A 20,586-nucleotide genomic window follows, 5' to 3' on the forward strand; every position below is an offset into this window, starting at 1 on the left:
GTTTTTCAAAATAGTTCAGGGTTGGTCTAGCTGTATTCAAAACAAAGCAAGTTCAGGGTCCCCCTAACACTCTGCCATCTTGGAACCAGTCTCCACTAGGTTCAAATTTTAAGGCAACCAAGACAAATTCTTAACTAATCTCTAGACTTTTTGCCCACAAATCCGTAGCTGCCAATTCCCTGGCTGACAGACTTGGAACTCTAACCCTATTAGCTGCTATTCTTGAGAGAAGACAGATCGAGGCTGTTCTTTTCACATGTGAGTTTTTATTTTGAGCCCTTCACACTGAGCACAGAATTGCCTCTGGCTTCTAGAGCTGTGAAGAGCACTTGGCTGCTGCTCTTCTGGGGATGATTCAGGAGGGCTTTGCCTTTTGTTACTCATCACCACTATTTACAATGATCGTTTATTTAGGGCCCTTAATAGAAGGGACAAGACCAAAAAAAGGCAGTGTTCAGGGTGAAACCCACTACCTGCCTTCCTGGCTTTTCTGTACACAGGTGAGATATTCCTTCACATCATCTGGGGACCCCAGAATGAGGGGGACGCGTTGGTGAATGGACTCTGGCTTCACATCCAGCACGGGCTGGGTGCCTGTGGTCGCCAGGCCTCCAGCCTGCTCTATGATATAGGCCACAGGATTGCACTCGTACAGGAGCCGGAGCTGTGGGAGAAAGACAGTCAGGTGGACAAGCTCTGCAAGTGGCCAAAAATCCTGAAGCCACACCCCTAGAGCTTGATGGGGAATTCCAGGAGCTGAACTTCTGTGTCTTGTTAGCATGAATACACTGGGTTCATTTCCATGACTTTGGGGCACTGCTGGTCAGTCTCTACCTGTCTTGGGACCTTTGTGTTTATGAGAGACCTGCCTCCTCCCTTGGGAGTATGAGATCTAGATACTTGTTTGCTGTTCGTTCGGCAGCGAAGCAAACTGATGCTGAGGCCTGGTCAAGAGCCTTTGTATGTGAGGCCTTATGGCTAGGGAGGAGTCCAACTTGGATGAGATGGAAGGTCACCTAGAGAGTATTAGGTGGCCTCAGTGTTCGGGATCAAGTGGAAGATCCTCACATCTCAAGTGTCAACTTGACTAGGTATTTTGCTGGGGTTTAAATGGCCTTTTCTCTTGGCCCCCAAGACTGAGTTACCCTCTACTGCTTGCACTCCCATAGCATCCTTCATGTCCCTCTTCATCTATTTGTCACATTGAGGTTTGTTTCCTATCTGCCTTCCTCCTTACACACTCACCCTTGAGGGCAGGGACGGAGTCTGTCTGGGTTGGTCATTGTGGCATCTACCTTCCCAGTAATGTCTGACACAAGGAAAGTGTCCAAACAAGGCTACTGGGTCCCTTGCCTAAGGGCTCCCAGTAGAAGGCAGAAATGGGCAGGGTGGGGAGGGTAAAGTCAGCCTGTGTCTTGCTTTCCAATGTGTGTCCATGGACCCAGGGCTGAGCCTATCCTGAGGAAGGACTTCTTTTTCTAATAGGCACTATGGGATCTAGCAGGTGTCTACCCTGCATCCAGTGAGTCCTTGGGGAATTGAATTGAAATGAGCTGGACCCAATGCCTTTTTTAGGCCTATTTCTGTGATTATGATGTGATTCCCTCCTCACCACCCCACCCCCACCAGACACACACACATATCACATTAGATTCAGGGTGACAGTCTAACTGCATGTTCTAACTCAGTATCATACTATTTTCTTCCTTCCCAATAGGTGCAAATCTGTATTTAAAAGAAAACATGTTCCTTTCTGTAGTCAGCTTACAAAGTGGTTGAGCCAGCTTTCTGCAGCCTTTTCTTTTCCATTCTTTTTCTCAAATCCACTGAAACTACTTTGAGAAGCAATCATATCTTGTGCTGATTTTTGAATCATTGTTATTTCATGGTGAGAAGCACAATATCTCTGGTCTAGGTTAGAGATCCAGGCATTCAGGAAAGAGTAAGTTAAGACTCCAGGGGGCATTTACTGCCATTTTGGTAAAACAGTATACACTGCCCTCCAGCTCTTGGAGTAGTGGGTGTCCTGGCAGGGTGCAAAGAAGCCCCAGTGGGTATGGACACACTTGGATCTGCTAGTTTTGTCCCTGGTCATCCACAGGAGGGACACTGGTGGTCAATTGGTCCTGGACAGCTACCTGTTAGCTTCTAGAACTCAGCTCTTTCTTCCCCTTTTCCTCGCTCTGGGTGCTTGAGGATGAGGGACTTGGAATGTCAGACAAAGTCTCAGATTGTAACCAAGTAGCCTTTGTTTGTACCATGTTGATTCAGATACTTAAAAGAAGAAGAAAAAAACACAAAATTTGTCTTTGAGCCAAGGCTGCCCTTCTCCTAAAGTTGCCCTTGTAGTAAATTCATCTTAAAACACAATGTACAGGTCTTCATGATGCTTTGACCTACAGTCCATGTGACCTACTTTTTTTCTGCAATTAAAATCTAAACAGATATACAGAGACAAGCACACACAGGAGAAAAGGCATACGCATCTACCCCACCTCCAAAACACACACCAATGTGCTCACAGAGACCACAAAAGCTAAAACACAGAGGTCAGGAACCAATGGTACTTTCAATAGGGATGGTGGTGACGGTGCTATGAATATAGATCTGTACATGGAATTACATGTACTTATGGAAATGTCTCTGTACGTACGTGTGCATATTTTCGGACTCATTTTGACAATTAGAAAGAAATAGCCTAATGTTTTCTGTGTTGGCACTTAGTGGACAGCAAGAGTGGTTCTATGTAAGCATTCCCTCATTTTCTAGATCTCATTTAAGCACGTGTCATGCAGACGTGGCTGTGATTCTTACTTCTGAAGGTTATAATATACTTGAGCTCAACACTCACATGAAGAGAAATTCCTGACACCCAATCTGCATATTAAAAGTTTTCCCTCTGGTCTCATGTGCTCTTAGATTTCTTATCATGGCTTTGAATCTGGCATTCCAATAATTCAAATTGCACACCCTGGGAAACAAATATGCATGTGGCCAGTTGTTGGTGTGTCTGAGAATACCGTAGATCTTTGTTTTGAATTGTCTACTTACCTACGATTTCTGTGACCGGCTAAAAAATCAGACACGTTCCCATGGGAGGGTCTATTCAAGATAGATGCATTTGGATCCTAAGATTCCCATCTGATCATACAAGTATTTCTGGGTTTGTGTCATAAAGTTACAGTAAGATCACCCAGGAGCTACCTTTCCAGAAGTATTAAATAAGTTTTGACCAGAAGTTCTTATTCTGGAGTTTGGGAACTCTCTAGAGGACTCACGGGTAGACTTCAGGTCATCTATGATCCCCCTAAAAACTTATGCAATGTGTATGCTTATGAGCATTTTTTCCCCTGGGAAGTGGATCCATACCTTGCACTAGATTCCAGAGGGTCTATCATCCAGAACCAGGTGGTGCTGAAGCTACAAGTCAGCCATAGCATGTATTAAGCGATAGATGAACACAGCTGACTCATGGTGAATGACGGGCATGAGGCCAGGGAATGCGAAGGCCAGTGAAAATTGCCAATAACAACTTCAGCTTCTACCACAGCTTCAAAATTCATTAATGGGAAATACACCTCTTTTCTCTTCCACCTGCCCACTCACAAACAGATGTGAAAAGGACAGAGCAGTAGCCAAAAAGCAGGCATGAAGAGAAAGGGAACTCCAACTGGCTTACTGACCGATACAGCCAGAGGACAAATGAGAATTACCTTGCCCTTAGGACTTTTCTGGTTCGCTGGGTACAGGAAGATCCCTCCATAGACCAGGGTGCGGTGCACGTCGGCCACCATAGAGCCCACGTACCTGGCCCCATATGGAGCACTGCCATCCTAGAAGGCAGAGAGAAAAGAGACAAGATGCTCACCTGGATTAGATACTCCCTTACCCACGTATCCTGCCTTAGGAGGTTTGCAAAGCAAAGTAACTATTAAAGTCTTCTAAGGAAAGAAGGAGACCTGGGTAGCATTTAGGCTTGGATTAGACAAGCAAGAGATAGTCACACACACACACACACACACACACACACACACACACAGATTTGAATTGCAATAAAAGCAGGCACTGTGGGTGATTCCAAACCCTGAATATTAGGTGGAAGGCAAAACCTGCCAATTACTCTCCTAGTTAACAACATGAGTAGTACTGTTCACAAATCATGTGTAAATTCAGCTCAATAAATAATTTTTCAGCATCTTATGCCTGGCACCAGGCTGGGCCCTGAGGATGCCACAAACAGGAAGACAGTCTCTGCCCCAAAGAACTCACCAACTAAAGGGGGAGACTAGCATACATAAATGAATAAAAATAAATGAACTTACAATTTTATGATAAAAAGATAAATAACCCCATTTTAAAAATAGACTACAAACTTACCTGACACCACATGACAGATTAACCCAAAGTAGATGGAAGACTTACACATTTAGAGCCAAGACTATAAAACTCTTAGAAAATATCAACAGACTTTTGGGGGAAGAAACTTGAAAGAAATGGTATTAAAATTTCCTGGCAAAGAAAACAGGAACATTTGTGAAAATGAAGAACAAGGAAAAGAGTATCTCTATCAAATCTAAGAACATACAGTGAAATAACAATATTTACATATGCAAAGAAGAAATGCAAACACCGACCAGTGGATCAGAATAGAGCCCAGTCCTGGGCCTAAAGATAGACGAGAATTTCATTTAAGCTGAATAGGACATTTCAAACAGCGTAGGAGAGGACTATTAGTAAGCGAACAGCACTGTGCTAGCTGCTTAGAGAAGAGGTGTGTAGGATCCCTACCTCATTCTTTACAGCCAAATTATTTCAAGATAGAGAGAGTTAAAAGGAGAAAATTACAAATAATTTAGAACAAGGCTGTCCAGTGAAATTCTCGGTGGTGATGAAAACACTTTTTATCACCAATGTCCCACTTAGCAGCCACTGATCACGTGTGACTGTTGAGCTCTGGGAATGAGACAAGTATAGAAAAAATAGAATGATTTACATGTTATTTACCAGCAATTAATTAAAACTGAAATAGCCACATGTGGCTAGTAGCTATTGTATTGGACAGCACAGAAGAGCAAAACATGAGTACATTAATTTATAATTTGGTACACCACACCCATTAGATATAAAGAAAAATAAATATAACACAAAACTGTAAACGCCTCTATAGGGTCAAAAGCTGAAAGTCTACACATATTTCTAACATGAATAACAGACAAAGGCTAGTTTTCTTCATTTATTAAGTGCTTATACAGGCAACAAGAAAAAGATAAATAATACTAATTAAATATTTGCATAGGATAGAAATATGCAATTTACTAAGACAAAAGTAGGTGCTCAATAAATACAAGGAAAGCTGTACAACATAAACCATAATTAACCATGTACAAATCAAGTCACAAGGTTCACCTTTTTACTGTCAAAGGGACAAAAATTTTAAAAGATTCACCATATCTCACACTGGCAAGGACACAGGGAAATGGGTACTCTTCCATATGATGCTGGAGAGTATGAACTGATGCAACTTTTCTGGAAGAGTATTTGGTAACAACAGCATGTGAAATGCTCATACCTTTTGACCCAGCAACTTTAGTAAGACATGTGCCCTACGGATATATTTGCAAAAGGTCATGAGTGTACACGTTTGGGATCTCCATTGCAGCTGTGTCAATCTCCAAATCATGAAAAAGAAAATCAGGTGAGACTAATATGCTCTACCTGATGTTTTAGAAGGGTGGTGGGGTAGACATGGAGATGAGTGTGCATAATCCCTCCTGCCATCCCAGCTCAAAGAATAGAAGCAACAGTTGGCAGTGGTCATCCCTGCAAAGAGCAACTTGGCTGGGGGCAAGGGAGGGGGGAGCCTTTCACTTTTAATTTTGTATATTTCTGTATGTTTTACATTTCCTAATCTTAGGAAATTGAAGTAAAATTTACATCAGATAAAATTATCAGTTTTAAAATATGCAATCCAGTGGCATTTAGTACATTCACAATGTGGTGCAACCACGACCTTTATCTGATTACAGAACATTTCCATTGCCCAAAGGAAAACCCTATATCCATTAAGCAGTCTCCATCCTCCCTTCCCCCAGACCGTGGCAACCACTAATCTGCCTTATGTCTCTACACATTGACCTAATCTTTGCAACTGGCTTTTTCCACTTAGCGTAAATGTTTTTGACATCATCCATGTGGTGGTATAGATCAGTACTTCATTCCTTTTTCTGGCTGAATGATACTCCCTTGTATGGATGTACCACCTTTTATTCATCCGCTCATCAGTTGATGGACATTTGAGTTGTTCCCACCTTTCGTTATTGTGAATAATGCTGCTATGAATATCTGTGTGCAAGTTTTTTCTGAATATATCATTTTCAATTATTTAGGGTATAAACCGAGGAGTGGAATTGCTGGGTCATATGGTAATTCTATGTTTAACTTGTGAGATATATTGCTTTTTAAATTTTGTTAACAAGAAAAGAAACTAGCTTCAATCAAGTGGAAATATTACGAACTATTTATTGTCTTCTTCTTTGGACCTTTCTTTATTTAAAAAGAGTTAAAAGTACTTAATAAAAGAAAGCAACAGCTTCATGCCAATATCCACCAGGCCAGCCTCTCCCGCTTTCATTTCTGCCCTTCTCTCTTCTCAGAGAATTGCTAAGGGAAGGGGGCTCAGATTATTTTCCCTAATTTCCTCTTAATCTTTCTAAGGAATCACTGCAAACCTCAACCATAGCCAGGAGGATGCCCAACACTCTGTTGAGGGTATCCCCATTTGTCCAAAGTCAAAATTCCTTTTTGTTTCTATAGGTGGAAATTCTAGAAAGTAGCTTTGGGTTTCATTTTATCTCTGTTGTCTTACTAGTTAGAATTGGACACTCCAAGACCATTCAGCACTTCCGTCAAAATGATCATTGTTTTTACATCAAGAAGAAAGTCCCGTCCCCACCCCCACCCATTCCCTCACTCCCCCCACCCCGCCCCAGCTCTCAAGCATTGCCTGAGGAAATCATCAAGCATTCACACTGGTTTCCTACTGTTACCTGTAGAGTGAACTTTCTGGGCCAGAACCAACTAATCCCCAGTCTTCAATTTATGGAAATTGTAAGGGATTTTATGTAAAAAGCAAGCAAGAAAACCAAAATCTCCTAGAGACAAAACAACTCCTTTTATGCTAGGGGCAGATGCATATTAAATCTAGAGTTCCACGTTAAAAAATAACTGGAAGATTCCGGAGACTTGCCTTATGTTGGGGAATATGTGCGTTCCTTTGTTGTTGAGAAGGGTCTCATCTTTGAAGCAGTATTGAAATACTGATTAATACGTTAGGCTCAGTAGTCTATGATTTCCATGATAAGTGAACACTGACTTTTATTTTCTAAAAGGGACTACTCTGCTGAACAACTGTGACAGAGTGAGGAGGAGATCAGAATATCCTGCTGTTTAGATCCTATTGCACGAGTCCCACAGGTTCAGCATACTGGGTGCAATAACAGGCCATCTACGGGCTACCCAAGTGACGTTAACCTGTTCTGTATGGAATGCATACATTCCCCTTTATTTTATTTTTGTCTCACTATCTCCCTTCTGAATCTGTAGATTATTTTTATGATCTAGTGAAATGTCTAGGAAGCTGCCCAGTGCAGTGCTTTTTCAAGTGTGGATGGAAATCCATTAATGGGTCATAAAATCCATTTAATGCATCATTACTAAACATGGTTTTTTTTTTAATGAAATGCAATCTAAACAAATGGAATGGAACAGAACAGAATGGATCAGATCTCATTAGAACAGAACAGAATTGAATTGAATAGAAAAGTTAAGAGCGAAAAAATATCTTAGAGCACAGTAGCCAGTAAGGCAGTTTACTTTTGTTTCGGTGTGCGCATGTGCGTGTGCGCGTGTGTGCGTTTTTGCACACATGTGCTCTGAATTAGACATTAAATGCATTTGTTACTAATGGTCGCAGTCAAAAACCCCACTGGCCTAATGGACCTTTCTTACTCCTGGGACATCTCTTGGGAAACTGTGTAGATCTTCTTAAGGCATTTACTCCATTTTGTAAAATTACAACAGGTAGGTTCACCTTAGAACCTAGTGTCTTTCCTCTAGCTGTAGTCCAACTATTTAAGCTGGTTGTGAGAAAGGATGCAAAAGAAACTTTTTTTTAAAGAGCAGAGAGCATTACTTGGGAAGAGAAAAAGTTAAAATGGAATTGAGAAAGATCTTAAATATCTTCTAAGAGTTCCAGTTTTACTGAGAGGGCAAGGGATTTGTGTTTCTTCCCTGACTAGCATAATCATGCCCTTTGCGTGGTTTTCCATTTGGGAGCTCAGCCTGTGGTAAGATTTACAAGGGGTCCTTGTCCGGTCAGCCTGTTCACCAGCCGTCGGTCATTCATGGACTGATGCCTTTTTTCTCATTTGAAACCTCTCCGTCAAAGAGATTTATGGTATTTTTTGTGTAGGACTTTTATCTTTTAGTGGTAACATAAATATCTTCTTTTATGGGCTCCAGAGGAGGCACTTTTTAGCTTAGAATGGGAGCCACCATGAAACATCTCCAAGACCGGAAGCATGTAAATAATTTTGACTTTATCAAGCTTGCAATCCACATCCTGTGACTTTTGCCCTCAAGACATTGGATGGGTTTGTGCGTGATAGCAAAATACAACCCTATGAAGGAGAGGTACAGGAAACTGCACTTTTGAGAACTTCGCTTAAAAAACAAATGAAAGAAAGTAGAAAGTTCTCTATAGTTTCAGCTTCGGCTAGCAAAGGCAAGTCCTGGAATCCTGTTGACTGACTGCCTCTTGGTCCCATGGAATCGCGAGCTCTTTTTCCTTGGAGCTCATGAGGACTTCCAGGGACAGCCAAGCTAGCACACTACACCACTGCCTTTCCACCACAGGATAAAGGTCCTCTCTTATGACATCTCCCAGAATTTGGTCAGAGATGGTCCCACTTGTAAACAAGCTTGCATTCCTCTTCCAATTTAGAACAGACTTTACACACTTGATCTGGAAATTCTTTGACTTTGCTTCCACACCTGTCTTAAAAGCTCTCTTAGTATGGTGAACATACTGAACGGATTATTTGGGTTGCATTAATAGACACATGAAGTTCAGAACTTCGTAATCCCATTGAGAGACAAAGAACATCCTAAAGCTTGGGTTAAACACAAGGCCTTGATATTAGGGCATATGAATGGGACTTCCAAATATAATTACTCTACCTAAAAGCAAATATAAGTGAGTGACCAGAATCTATATAGAGGATAGCTCAGCAAGCAAATGACCTGACAGCTTCTGGCCTGAACTCTGAATTTTGAAAATGTGGTCTGTCTTCTTCATAAACAAAGTCTCCTAGAAAAACTTAAGTAGGGGGTATTATCTTGAGTAGGTAACTTTTAGCTGTAAAAGATGTTGTTCGTTTATGAAGAAAGGCAGAGTCTGCCATTCTCATACTGATCAGAGCCATAAACAGTGGAATCAACCTCTTTCAGTCAGGCCCCCAAAGCCGCCACCCAAACAGGGACCCACTGAGGCAGCATTCTCCCTGCTTCTGCCTTAGGCTTTCTTCACTCACCTCAGGAAATTTCTTTCTCTGCACATATTCTGAGGTGGCGGCATCAAAATACTTGGCATAGCCCTCATTGAGACTGTAAATCTTTCCTTTCTGTTTTATCTTGACATCTTTTTCCACCAGGATAAATTCACCGAGAGCCTAGAAAGATGAAAAGAAACACCTGGAAGAAGAGAGATACCAGGAAACAGAAGCCAACAGCACACTCCCCAACAATCAGAGAGCACTGGGAGGTGTGGGCCTGCTCGAAGAGCCTGGCTGTGCCACGTCCTTCTGAATCTCCAGTGGTGCTCTAGCAAGAGATGACACAACTCAAAGGAAAGAGGGAAAGTTTCCTTGGTAGTTTTTACTGCCTGCCAGGTTACTCATTTATAGGGAACCTCAAAGTATTAATGCCCCAAGTTCTCATCCCTAGTTAATTCCTAATGTTTCCAGGAAGATTTGGGCCATCGACAATGAGAGAAAGAAGTTTCATGGATGGGATTCATCATAAAGGTGGGGGATGTGGTTCCCCTACTACTCTGTAGTCCATTTATTTTAATGACTCAGTCTTAGAAACCATGAAAAATTCCCAGTATCCCAGTGACTCTTATACAAGGAAATGAGGAAACCCCTTCAATCAGAAACTGTATTCACTTGACATAAGGAATAAAAAGGATAACAATGAAAGAAATCCTCAGAATTATTAATAAAATTGTGCCCACTGCCCCCACCATGGTTACTCTGCGGGACATCGCTCAGGTACCCATTCATCTGAGGGCTTGTGGATGTGATTAGCTGGCTGCGGGCATCACCTTGAAAGGCTGGCTGTCTCTCTAAGTCACAAGGAGGAAAACCAGGCTTGGAAATGTAATCAGTTTTAATGAACTTCAAAGACTAGGAAAGTGAAATCCCCCAGGATGACAGCTCACAGCTGGCAGCTAGACTAGAAGGTTCCTAATAAACATAGGAATTTATATTCCCAGAATATAAAGAGGCAAGACCATGCAGACTATGTCTGAAATAAAACAGTGATGAGAATACTCAGCAACCACAAAAGTAACAAAGCATCTCTCCCTTCTGCTGTATATGAGTGATGACTTCTTCTTTACCAATGAATCTCTACCTTCACTTTAATCTTCCCACTTCCTAGATAAAAAATTATTGATACACAATCATTAATCATACCCACTGCCAAGGCCAGAACTGACCCTCTCTTTCTTGAATGCTCCTGAACTTTCTAGAGAGTAAGTCCATCCCGACTCCCTCCTAGCATAACACTCTACTCTTGTTCTGGAGCACATCCATCCCTGTTCAGAAAACCCAACTTCTTTTTATTATAGGCAAGATCCTGATAGTCTCTGGCTCATAAGCTTTAACAACCTACTGTGGACAGCCAAGTGTCGAATAACACTTCCTAGAAGCAGCCTAACTCCCCTTGAAGAAGTAACTCTTCCCATTGGATGCCAATCTAGGAGGACTAAGCTGAGCCTCCTCTAGCCCAGGGTCAGGCATTTGACTTAGATTGGCAAATTAGATACTCCTCCCTGGCAACTGAAACCTGAGTGAGAGACACAGAATTAGGGGTAGTGTACAGACCAGATTGGCCATGGTCTGCAAGCTCGTTCCTGGGACTCCTGCATCCCAGTCCTCAAGACCTGCCCATTTCCAGGCTGTGTCCTGAGCTTTACCATTAATACGGTAACATCCTTTATTTAATTGGGAAGAACGTCTACTTTAGCAGCAGTCCCACAAACCCATGCTCTCCAATAGCGTAGCCACTAGTCACGTGTGGCAATTTAAGTTAATTAGAATGAGATAAAGTTTTAAAACTGAATTTCTTAGTCACACTAACCACATTGCAAATGTTCAATAACCACATGAAGTGGCTACCATATTGGACAGCACAGATTACAGAACATAGGCATGGTCACAGAAAGTTCTATTGAATGTTGCTACTCTAAAAAATTCGTGTTTCTGTCTAGACAGTGGCAACATTAGGGTTTTTTTTTAATTATTGTATTTCCATAAGCCAAAGAAATTGAAAGCATTTTTGGATTACAAACTCCTTAAGGGCAGAGCCTGAGTTGATATGACAGACCCCATAGAACACTTCAAATGCCCTCCATTGGACACAGGTCATTAGTGTTTTTTGATGTTGGTGTTGATTCCCCAACTAGACTCTCTTGTCCCAAAAGCAAGTATTAAGAATGACCAGAAAATTACCCCAGCCAACTGGAATTAAAGCACAGAGATGCATGGAGTCCTAAGTACTGATACTGCCTTATTGGGTACCTACTGGGTCAAGCATGAAGAGGTCCACTCCTTGCCCAGTGGAAAGAGCCACCAGAGTTGCACTACCATAGAGGGCATAGCCCGCAGCCACGATATTTCGGCCTGGCTGTAGAGCATCCTTTTCAGAAGGCTCATCCTCTGAGGTCTGTGGAAGAGAAAAGAGAAACACGGGGTGTTATTGTCTCTGGACAGAACCCTTTGCCAGAGGCCTGGGCGTCAGATCTCCTTGAACCACTGAAGAAAGTGCAGTCCTCAGAATTTTGAACTGAAGCAAATGCCTCTGGAGGGAATACATTGCCACGGTAACAAATGGTTCTTAGCTGAGCCATTGCAGAGGCCATCTTGGACTTATCCCTGGTTTCTGAACACATTCGTCTGCATCCTGCCCAAAAAGCACCCCAAGATGCTAAAACTACAGCCCCTCTTAAAAATTATAAGCCATGCTCCTTAACTGTTACAACAACCAAAGTCATTCAGCTTGATCTTGTGCCATATTTCATTGTATGTACTCAACAGCCCTCTGAGGGAAATATCTTTATCATTTCCATTGTGTAGATGCAACACTCAGAGCCTGAAAGTCTGGATAACTCACCTGACTCCAAGAAGCCTCAGAGCTGGAGTCAAGCCCTGGCAGCCTGGCCCAGGGCTCTTCCCTGTTCCATGTGCTGCACCTGGATGGTCTTGCCCTTGCCTGCCCCCCACCTACACCCCCATACCCCCACCCTGAGCCCATGTCTACAGTTCTGAACATTTTCTTGAGGAAGTTTTGCTCTTTGCCATGGGGGCAGTGCAGATTTGAGTGAGAATTCAGGGAGACAGGACAGGTGGGGATGCTGAGGAAGGAACAGAGATTGCTCTCAATGGAGGGGCTCTGCAGTTGAAAGTCCACTTTATAACCCACTTTCCCCAATATCTCTCGAAGGTTCCTTCCCTCCCCACCTCTTGTGCTCTAAAAGGCAAGTGAATCAAATCTGATTGATTTGGAAAAAATGAATAGCAAACTTCTAGGCTCAGCTGTGAAGAGCTGAGTTGGGGTAGGGGGAGGAGAAGAGGCATTCTCTGTTCTTTCCCTGACCTTCTTCTGGGGTTCTGACTTCACAGCAAAGCCTTCAAGGATAGGGGAGGATTCTGGACAAGCACCGGGGCTGGCTCTGGACCCTAAAATCATTGTGGATGGCAGATGTGACAGGAGCTTGGAAGGAGGTGAATGGGCAGACTCCAATCAACTCTTTTCAAATCAGAAGATCCAGATGGATTCAGCTCCACAGACCATGACAAATAGCTATGACAAATGTGACAAGTGCAGCTCCAAACTCACTTTCCCGTAGCCTGTCATACCCAAGGAGCGTGGAGCTCGGTGTGCAAGGGTTAAATACAAACTGCTGGCCTCACTGCTTCTGAGCCATTCGATTCCCCACTCTCTGTTTTCCAGCACTGCTACCTCTGTTGTTTAGTTAGATGCTCCGTGTTCTCTAGACGCCAGTGGATTTTGGCTAAAAGGCCAGTCCAGAAATATTGCCTAGAGATTCCCTGCTGAGCAGAAAATTCCAGAAAATTGCAAAGTGGTGGAGGTGAACAAAATACCTTTAAAATTATGAAGACACACTGGTGATTATGTAAATAGGAATCAGAACAACAATATTGAGCCAGAATATTACACACACATTAAAAATATGTCAATTATGCTAATTAATTCTCCTGAAGAATAACTTCTAAAATTACTAAAAATAGTAATTTGTATTTATATAGGGTTTTATCTTTTTCAAAGTACTTTCACATCATCATGCTTTTGTGAAAGAATGGAGAGTCTCCCTAACCCTCATTTAAAACTGAAGGTTTGGAGGTCAGGAGAGGTACCCACAGATTTTGAAACCAGTGAGTGACAAAACTGAGGTGGACCCACATCTCCCAAGGCTAAGCCAGCATCCTTCTCAGCACTGTCACAGAATATGGGGCCAGTCTGCCCTTTATGAATAATATCTTAATGACTTCACTGTAAAGCAAACCTTACCCTTCTTTAAAAGTGTCATGTTCTCTCTAATAATTTTTCCTTATTTTCACCATCTTGCATTGTTTCTAATAGCTTTTTTTTTTGCAACTAATTACATTTTTATTTGACTTGGATGGGTTCAATAAATTGGCCTTATTTCTAATTCCTGGCCACATATGGATTCTGAGAAACAGGCCCTGGAGCAGACTCTCAAAGTGGACCAGCAGCATCAGCGTCCCCTGGGATCTTGTTAGAAGGACAAATATTCATCCTCCCCCGCTCCCCCAACCAGGCCTATGGAGTTGGAAACTCTGGGCCTCCAGAAAACTTCCAGGTGATTCTGAGGCATGCTAGCTTGAACCACAGCTCTAAAGCATGAGCTCCTAAGAAGAAGGTTTTTTACTAAAATCTTTAGTCTTCACCATTGAAGCTTCTGAAACAGCTTCATTCGGTCACCAGAAGGGCCACATTTTCTGTGTATGAAACCGGAGCTCTGTTCTGCTGATTTCTCCCTGACCAGAGGCTGTCCTTCCTCTGAGCTGTGGTCCTACAGCCCCCACGCAGCCTAGCACCCTCTCCGTGGCCCTCTGGGCTCTGCACTGGGGCTTGAAGAGTTGAAGAGAACCACTCCTTTCCTACTGGCTTCACTGGCTTCTAATAACAGGTGGAACTCTCTGGCCTAAAGAAATAAGAAAAAATCTTTCCAGATCACAAGACTTCCCTCTAGCCATTGCCCTATCTCCGTCTTCATCTATATCCTGGTGTCTAGAATGTCTGTGTACACTAGCTATCTTTCTTCTCCTGCCCCCACTGCAGGCTGCCAGATATGACCCCATCTACCATCTAGGGGGAGCACACTGTCCAGTCCTCCTTACCCTACCTTTGGGCAATGTTGGGTCCCTTAGCTACTGTCTTCATCTTGACATGGGTCTCTCCTGAGCTTCTGTCCACCTCCCTCTTTTCTGACCTCTGATACTGTGATTTATAAGAAATATCTATTTGTGCATTCAGATGACTAAAATGCATTTCTCATATGTATTTAGTTTTCACCCACAGTTCCTGGCTCACAGCTTCCAAAACCCTCAGACTTCCCCAAGTGTTCAGAGTGATAAAATATCTTTGTCATGCTGACAGATGGCTTTTGGACAGCATGGAAGGAGGATGGCTTGTTGCCAGGAGAACCAACTCCTGTGATTAGAAGGTTGGAACTTTCAGTCCCACCCCCTGACCTCCTGGAGGAGTGAAAGGGTTGGAGATTGAATCTACTGCCGGTGGCCAATGATTTAATCAATCAAGCCTATGTAATGAAGCCTCCATAAACCTGAAAAGCCCAGAGTTTGAAGAGTTTCTGGACTGGTGAACACCCAGAGGTTCAGGGAAAGTGGTGTGCCTAGAGAGGGCAGGGACGCTCTGCACCCTTTCCCCATATCCTACCCAAGGTATCTCTTCCATCTGGCTATTCCTGAGTTATATCCTTTAATAATAAACTGGTGATCTAGCAGCATGTTTCTCTGAGTTCTGTGAGCTGCTCTAGCAAATTAGTCAAACCTGAGGAGGGGGTCTTGGGAACCTCTGATTTCTAGCCAGTCCCTCAGAAGCACAGATAACAACAGGGCTTGTGACTGGCATCTGAATTGAGTTGCCAAAGAAGGGGATCATTAGGATTTCCAATCTATAGCAGGTTGGTCAGAAATACAGATAATAGCCTGGCGTTGCCTTGTAGGACTGAGCCCTTCACCCCTGGAATCTGATGCTATCTCCGGGTAGATAGTGTCAGAAATGAGTTGAATTCTTGGACACCTGCCAGTGTCTGAGAATTGCTTTGCACTATGTGGGGACCCCACCTCACTCCCACGTTGGAATTGGGTCCAGGAACCTTTCATGACCTTCTTTCTAACTCTCTAGCTGTGCCTTCTTACTTGCTTTTGCCACCTCCTACTCTTCTGACCCCTTAAACGTAGGTGCTCCTCCTGGTTCCTCCCCACCCTCAGGGTATCTAACCAGTGCAAAATGAACTTTCTTAACTGCTACCCTCTCCAAAGTGGATACTCTGAGTTGCTGTGAGACAAACAAATTTAAAGAGGACTGGGATAAATGCCTGACCCAACCTGGCCCAATCAGAGTCTGCTCCAGAAATCCAGATTTGGGGCTAGAACACTCTGGCTTATGTTAACTTAGGAGCTGTGGGATGGCACCTTTCTTCTGCCAGTGGCCAGAGAACCAGAGAACCAACTTCTGTTGGTTCACAGAGAGAGGAAGGAGTGAAGTGGCCATGTGGCAGGAAGTCAAGATAAGAGACTCTTTTCTGGTCCCAGCCTTCCCTGAGGCTGGCCATATTCCTGCCTTAAAGTTTCCTAATCCATTCCTGCCATTTACAACCAGAGCCCTGACCAATAAAGCTCTCTTCTCAGTCTACACACTTCTTGGCGATCTCACCCACAACCACTCCTTGGCGATCTCACCCACTGCTTGGCGATCTCAAAGCCCTATACACGTGCTGATGACTCCCAGACCTCCATGTTCATCTCCCCTGAGAGCCCAGCCTCAGAGTCACCCGCCCACCAGACAACCCTAGTCAGGTATCCCACAGATACCTCAAACTCAAGATGGAATTTGTCTGCCCAATCTCACCCCCCAAAATCCCTGCTCTGCTCCCAGTGCTTCCTGTCTCAGCAAATGGCAGTCATTTGCCCAGTAGAAACCTGAGGGTCACCTGCCCCTCCCTTTCCCTGACCACCGTCCTTGCCCTCACCCATGCCCAACACTCAGTTACTAACCCCAGTCACGCTAGTACCCAATACTGAGCTTCTTTTCTCTTCTTGAGCATTTCACCCTTTATCTGAGCTCCAAGACTCTATGACCTTCTCTCTAGCCGGAATGGTCAGCTCCTTTCTCCTCACATCCTCTGCCTGAAGAATTCATAGTTAACCTTCAAGGCCCAGGTGAAACATCACTTTCCCCATGGATGACTTCCCTGGCCTCATGGTTGGTCTTCTAAGTACTCGGTTCTTCTCCTCAGAAGCTCCCAACACACCTTCATTACTGTGTTTAATGTCTGCCTCCTAAATAGACTGTATGCTGCATGGTGGCAGGTGCCAACTGTTTTGTTCATGCCTGTTTTCCTACCATGAGGTGCAATCTGGCCCATGGTGACTGCATTCAGTTGACAGACACGTGCAAATACACATGCTAGTTCATACACGTGCATATATGTATCTAAGGTAAGCACGCCTACTTTTTCAGGAGCAGGCTGGGCAGGCTATTGCACAGGCATTCCCAAATTTAATCAACCTCTTGTTTAAAATTTAGATTGGTCCTGAAATTCTTTAACTTTTTGTTTTAAAATAATGGTAGATTCACAGGAAGTTGCACAGGTAGTATAGAGATCCCGTGTATCTTTCACCCAATTTCCCTCGGTAGTTACATTGCATATATTTTACTATATAGTACAGTATCAAAACCAGGAAACTGACATTGGTATTAAGTCTGTGTGTCACTCTGTGCCATTTTATCACATGTGTAGACACCACATAAAGATACAGAACTATCCCATCAGGCAGAGAAATCTCCCTCACGCTACTCCTTTATGATCACACCTATCCTCCTTCCCACCCCGCCATCCCTAACCCCTGGCAACCACTGATCTTTCTCCAGCTGTACAAGTATGTCTTTTTTTTTTTTAAGATTTGCTTATTTATTATTAGAGAGAGAAAGAGCATGGGGGAAGGGGCAGGGGGAGGGACAGAAGGAGAGAATCTTTCAAGCAGACTCCCTGCTGATCACAGAGCCAGATGTGGGGCTCGATCCCACAACCCATGAGATCACTACCTGAGCCAAAACCAAGAGGTAGATGCTCAGCAGACTGAACCACCCAGGCGCCCTGCACAAGTATGTTTTTTAGAGAAGGTTAAGTAAATGGGATCATAAAGCTTGCGAACTTTTGATATTGTCTTTTTTCATTCAGCACGATACCCTTGAGATTCATCAAGATTGTTATGAGTATGGATAGTTTATCCCATTTTATTGCTGAATGGTTCCCCATGGTATAGATGTATCACCTATTGTAGGACATTTAAGTTATCTCCAGTTGTGGGCTGTTACAAATAAAACTGTCACAAACAATCACATGCAGGTTTTTGTGTGGACATAAGTCTTCATTTCTCTGGGATAAACGAAGAAACTGTCAAATGTTTCCCAAGTAGACGTGTCATTTTACATTTCCACTAAAAACACAGGAGTGATATCATTTCTCTGCATCCTTGCCAGCATTTGGTATTTTGTATTTTAGGGGTTCTATTAGGTGTGTAGTGATGTCTCATCGTGGTCTCACTTTGCATTTCCCTAATGGCTAGTGATGCTGATTATCTTTTTATGTGCTTATTTGCCAACAAACTTATTTTCACCTGTTTGGTAACATGTCTCTTAATGTCTCATGGACTAATTGCGTTGTTCACAGAGTTTTTTTCTACTGAGTTCTGAGAGTGATTTTACGTTCTAGATAGGAGGCCTTTGTCAGACTGGTTTTCAAATATCTTCTCTCATTTTGTAGCTTGTGTGTTCATCCTCTTAACAGAGTGTGATTTTGAGGAATTGCTCGATTTCATCTAAGTTGTCAGATTCATGTGTGTAGACGTGTTTATAGTATTTCCTCATTTTTCTTTTCTTTTTTTTTTAAAGATTTTTATTTATTTATTTATTTGACAGAGATAGAGACAGCCAGGGAGAGAGGGAACACAAGCAGGGGGAGTGGGAGAGGAAGAAGCAGGCTCATAGCGGAGGAGCCTGATGTGGGGCTCGATCCCATAACGCTGGGATCACGCCCTGAGCCGAAGGCAGACGCTTAACCGCTGTGCCACCCAGGCGCCCCTCCTCATTTTTCTTTTGATGCCTCCTAATTTTTTTAAAATACCAAAACAACTCTGAGATGAACAATCTACTGTACGAATCTGTGTTTCTCTGATTATTTTCCCAAGAGAAATTCCAAATAATGAAATTACTGGGTAGAAGACTGGTTGATACATATTGAAAATTTGGCCCTCAGAAAGATTGTATTAACTTATAGCTTTACTATCAGTGATAAAAGCATTTGCTTTTTTTTTTTTTTTTGAGAGAGAGAGAGAGCACACGCCAGTGGGCGTGGGGTAGGGTGGGGGGAGGGGCAGAGGGAGAGGAAGAGAAAGAATCTTTAGCAGGCTCCATGCTCAGTGCTCATGACCTGAGCCAAAATCAAGAATCAGACACTTCACCAACCAACCACCCAGGTGCCCCAAAGCATTTGCTTTAATTCAATCTGGTGAACATAAGAGAGCACTAACTTTTCAACTTGGCCAATTTGATGGCTGGAAAAAAATTACATTTCTTTTGTTTTAATTGCCCTTTTTTAGAGTTAGCAATGTAAACTTCATAGCCTTCTTGTCCATTTTTAAATCTTATTTTGTAAGTTGCCCATTTCGTGTCTCTGTGTATTTTTCTCTAAGGGTATTTGTCTTCTTGGTTGTTTATTTTAATATCTTTTTACATCTGAGAGATAGTAATGCTTTATATGTGTTACATTTATTTTCCTCGAGTGCCATCTGCCTTTTAATTTGATTTACAGTGGCCTTTTCTTTCACAGTGCAATTTTTTGATAATTAAAATTATTCATTACAGCCCATATTATTTTCGTCTCTTGTATTTATGGTTAGATAGAATTTCTCCTACATCAGGACAAGGCCAGACAAATAGTCTTCTATATTTTATTTCTAGTTTCCTCCCCCATCTCTCCACAAAATTCATTAACCCATCTGTAATTTATTTCAGTACATGGAAAAAAGAAAATTTCATTATTTTCCTGGTTTTGAGACTTCAAAAATCTACTTCACATTAGTCATCTCTATTGCTATGACACTCTCCAGAAAATCTCAGAGTGGTTTGCAAATGATTTGGTGCTATCTTTCTTTCTCTGGGCTTTTTATTTCTTCCTACCCCCAGAAAATATCTAAATCTGTCACATATAAGAGAAGGGATGCATCCTATGGCCACTTACCAGTAAAGTTAATGGCATTGCAAAGGCTCCCTGTGTTTGGTGGGAGAGGGTATGGAAAAGTAGACCATTTTTCCTTTTATCGAGGTATAACTTCACATAGCAAAGCGCAAAGACCCAAACTGTACAGTTCAGTAAGTTTGCACATATGTGTGGTACATACCCATGTAACCACCAAGATCAGTTTACAGAACATGGCTAACAACCAGCAGACTCTTTTGCCCTCCTCAATCATTACCACCTCCCTCAAAGGTAACGTCTACCCTGCCCTTGAGCGTGTGGATATCAAAAGGCTAATCATCTTCGCCTGTTTTGGAACTTCATAGAAATGAACTCACGAAGCAGGTGTTCTTTTGAATCTGGCTTATGTTTCACAACATCATGTCTTTGCTGTTCTATCTGTGTTTTTGCACACAGCGGTTTTCTGTTCGTTTTCATTGTTATGTCGTTTTCTGTTGTATGGATATATCACAGTTTATTTATGCATTCTAATGTTGACACACACTTGGGCTTTGTTTTCCGGTCAGGGGCTATTATGCATCATTTGTTGCACGTCTTTGGGCAGACACGAGCACTCACTTACCTTGGGTGCGTACCAGGAGTGGACTTGTTGGACCATAATGTATGACTCTGTGCTTATCATCAGCAGGTGCCGTCCCAACTTTCCAAAGTGTTTGTGTTATTTTTTATTCCCACCAACAATGTACAACAAT

General features: G+C 42.7%; 1 protein-coding gene across 1 annotated transcript in view; it reads right to left on the reverse strand.

Moving 5' to 3' along the window:
* Positions 1-246: 246 nt before the first annotated feature.
* FBP2 (fructose-bisphosphatase 2) overlaps positions 247-20,586 on the reverse strand; it is a 30,584-nt gene continuing 10,244 nt past the window's right edge. Inside the window, exons 4-7 of the mRNA XM_045780899.2 lie at positions 11,866-12,006; positions 9,591-9,728; positions 3,714-3,833; positions 247-664 (exon numbers count right to left, since the gene is read on the reverse strand). Of these exons, the coding sequence (XP_045636855.1) occupies positions 470-664; positions 3,714-3,833; positions 9,591-9,728; positions 11,866-12,006 (594 nt within the window). The 3' untranslated portion in view covers positions 247-469. The remainder of the gene's footprint in view (positions 665-3,713; positions 3,834-9,590; positions 9,729-11,865; positions 12,007-20,586) is intronic.

This window comes from Ursus americanus, chromosome 34, assembly GCF_024610735.1.
Source record: "Ursus americanus isolate L20-20 chromosome 34, mUrsAme1.1.p, whole genome shotgun sequence".
Lineage (NCBI taxonomy): Eukaryota > Metazoa > Chordata > Mammalia > Carnivora > Ursidae > Ursus > Ursus americanus.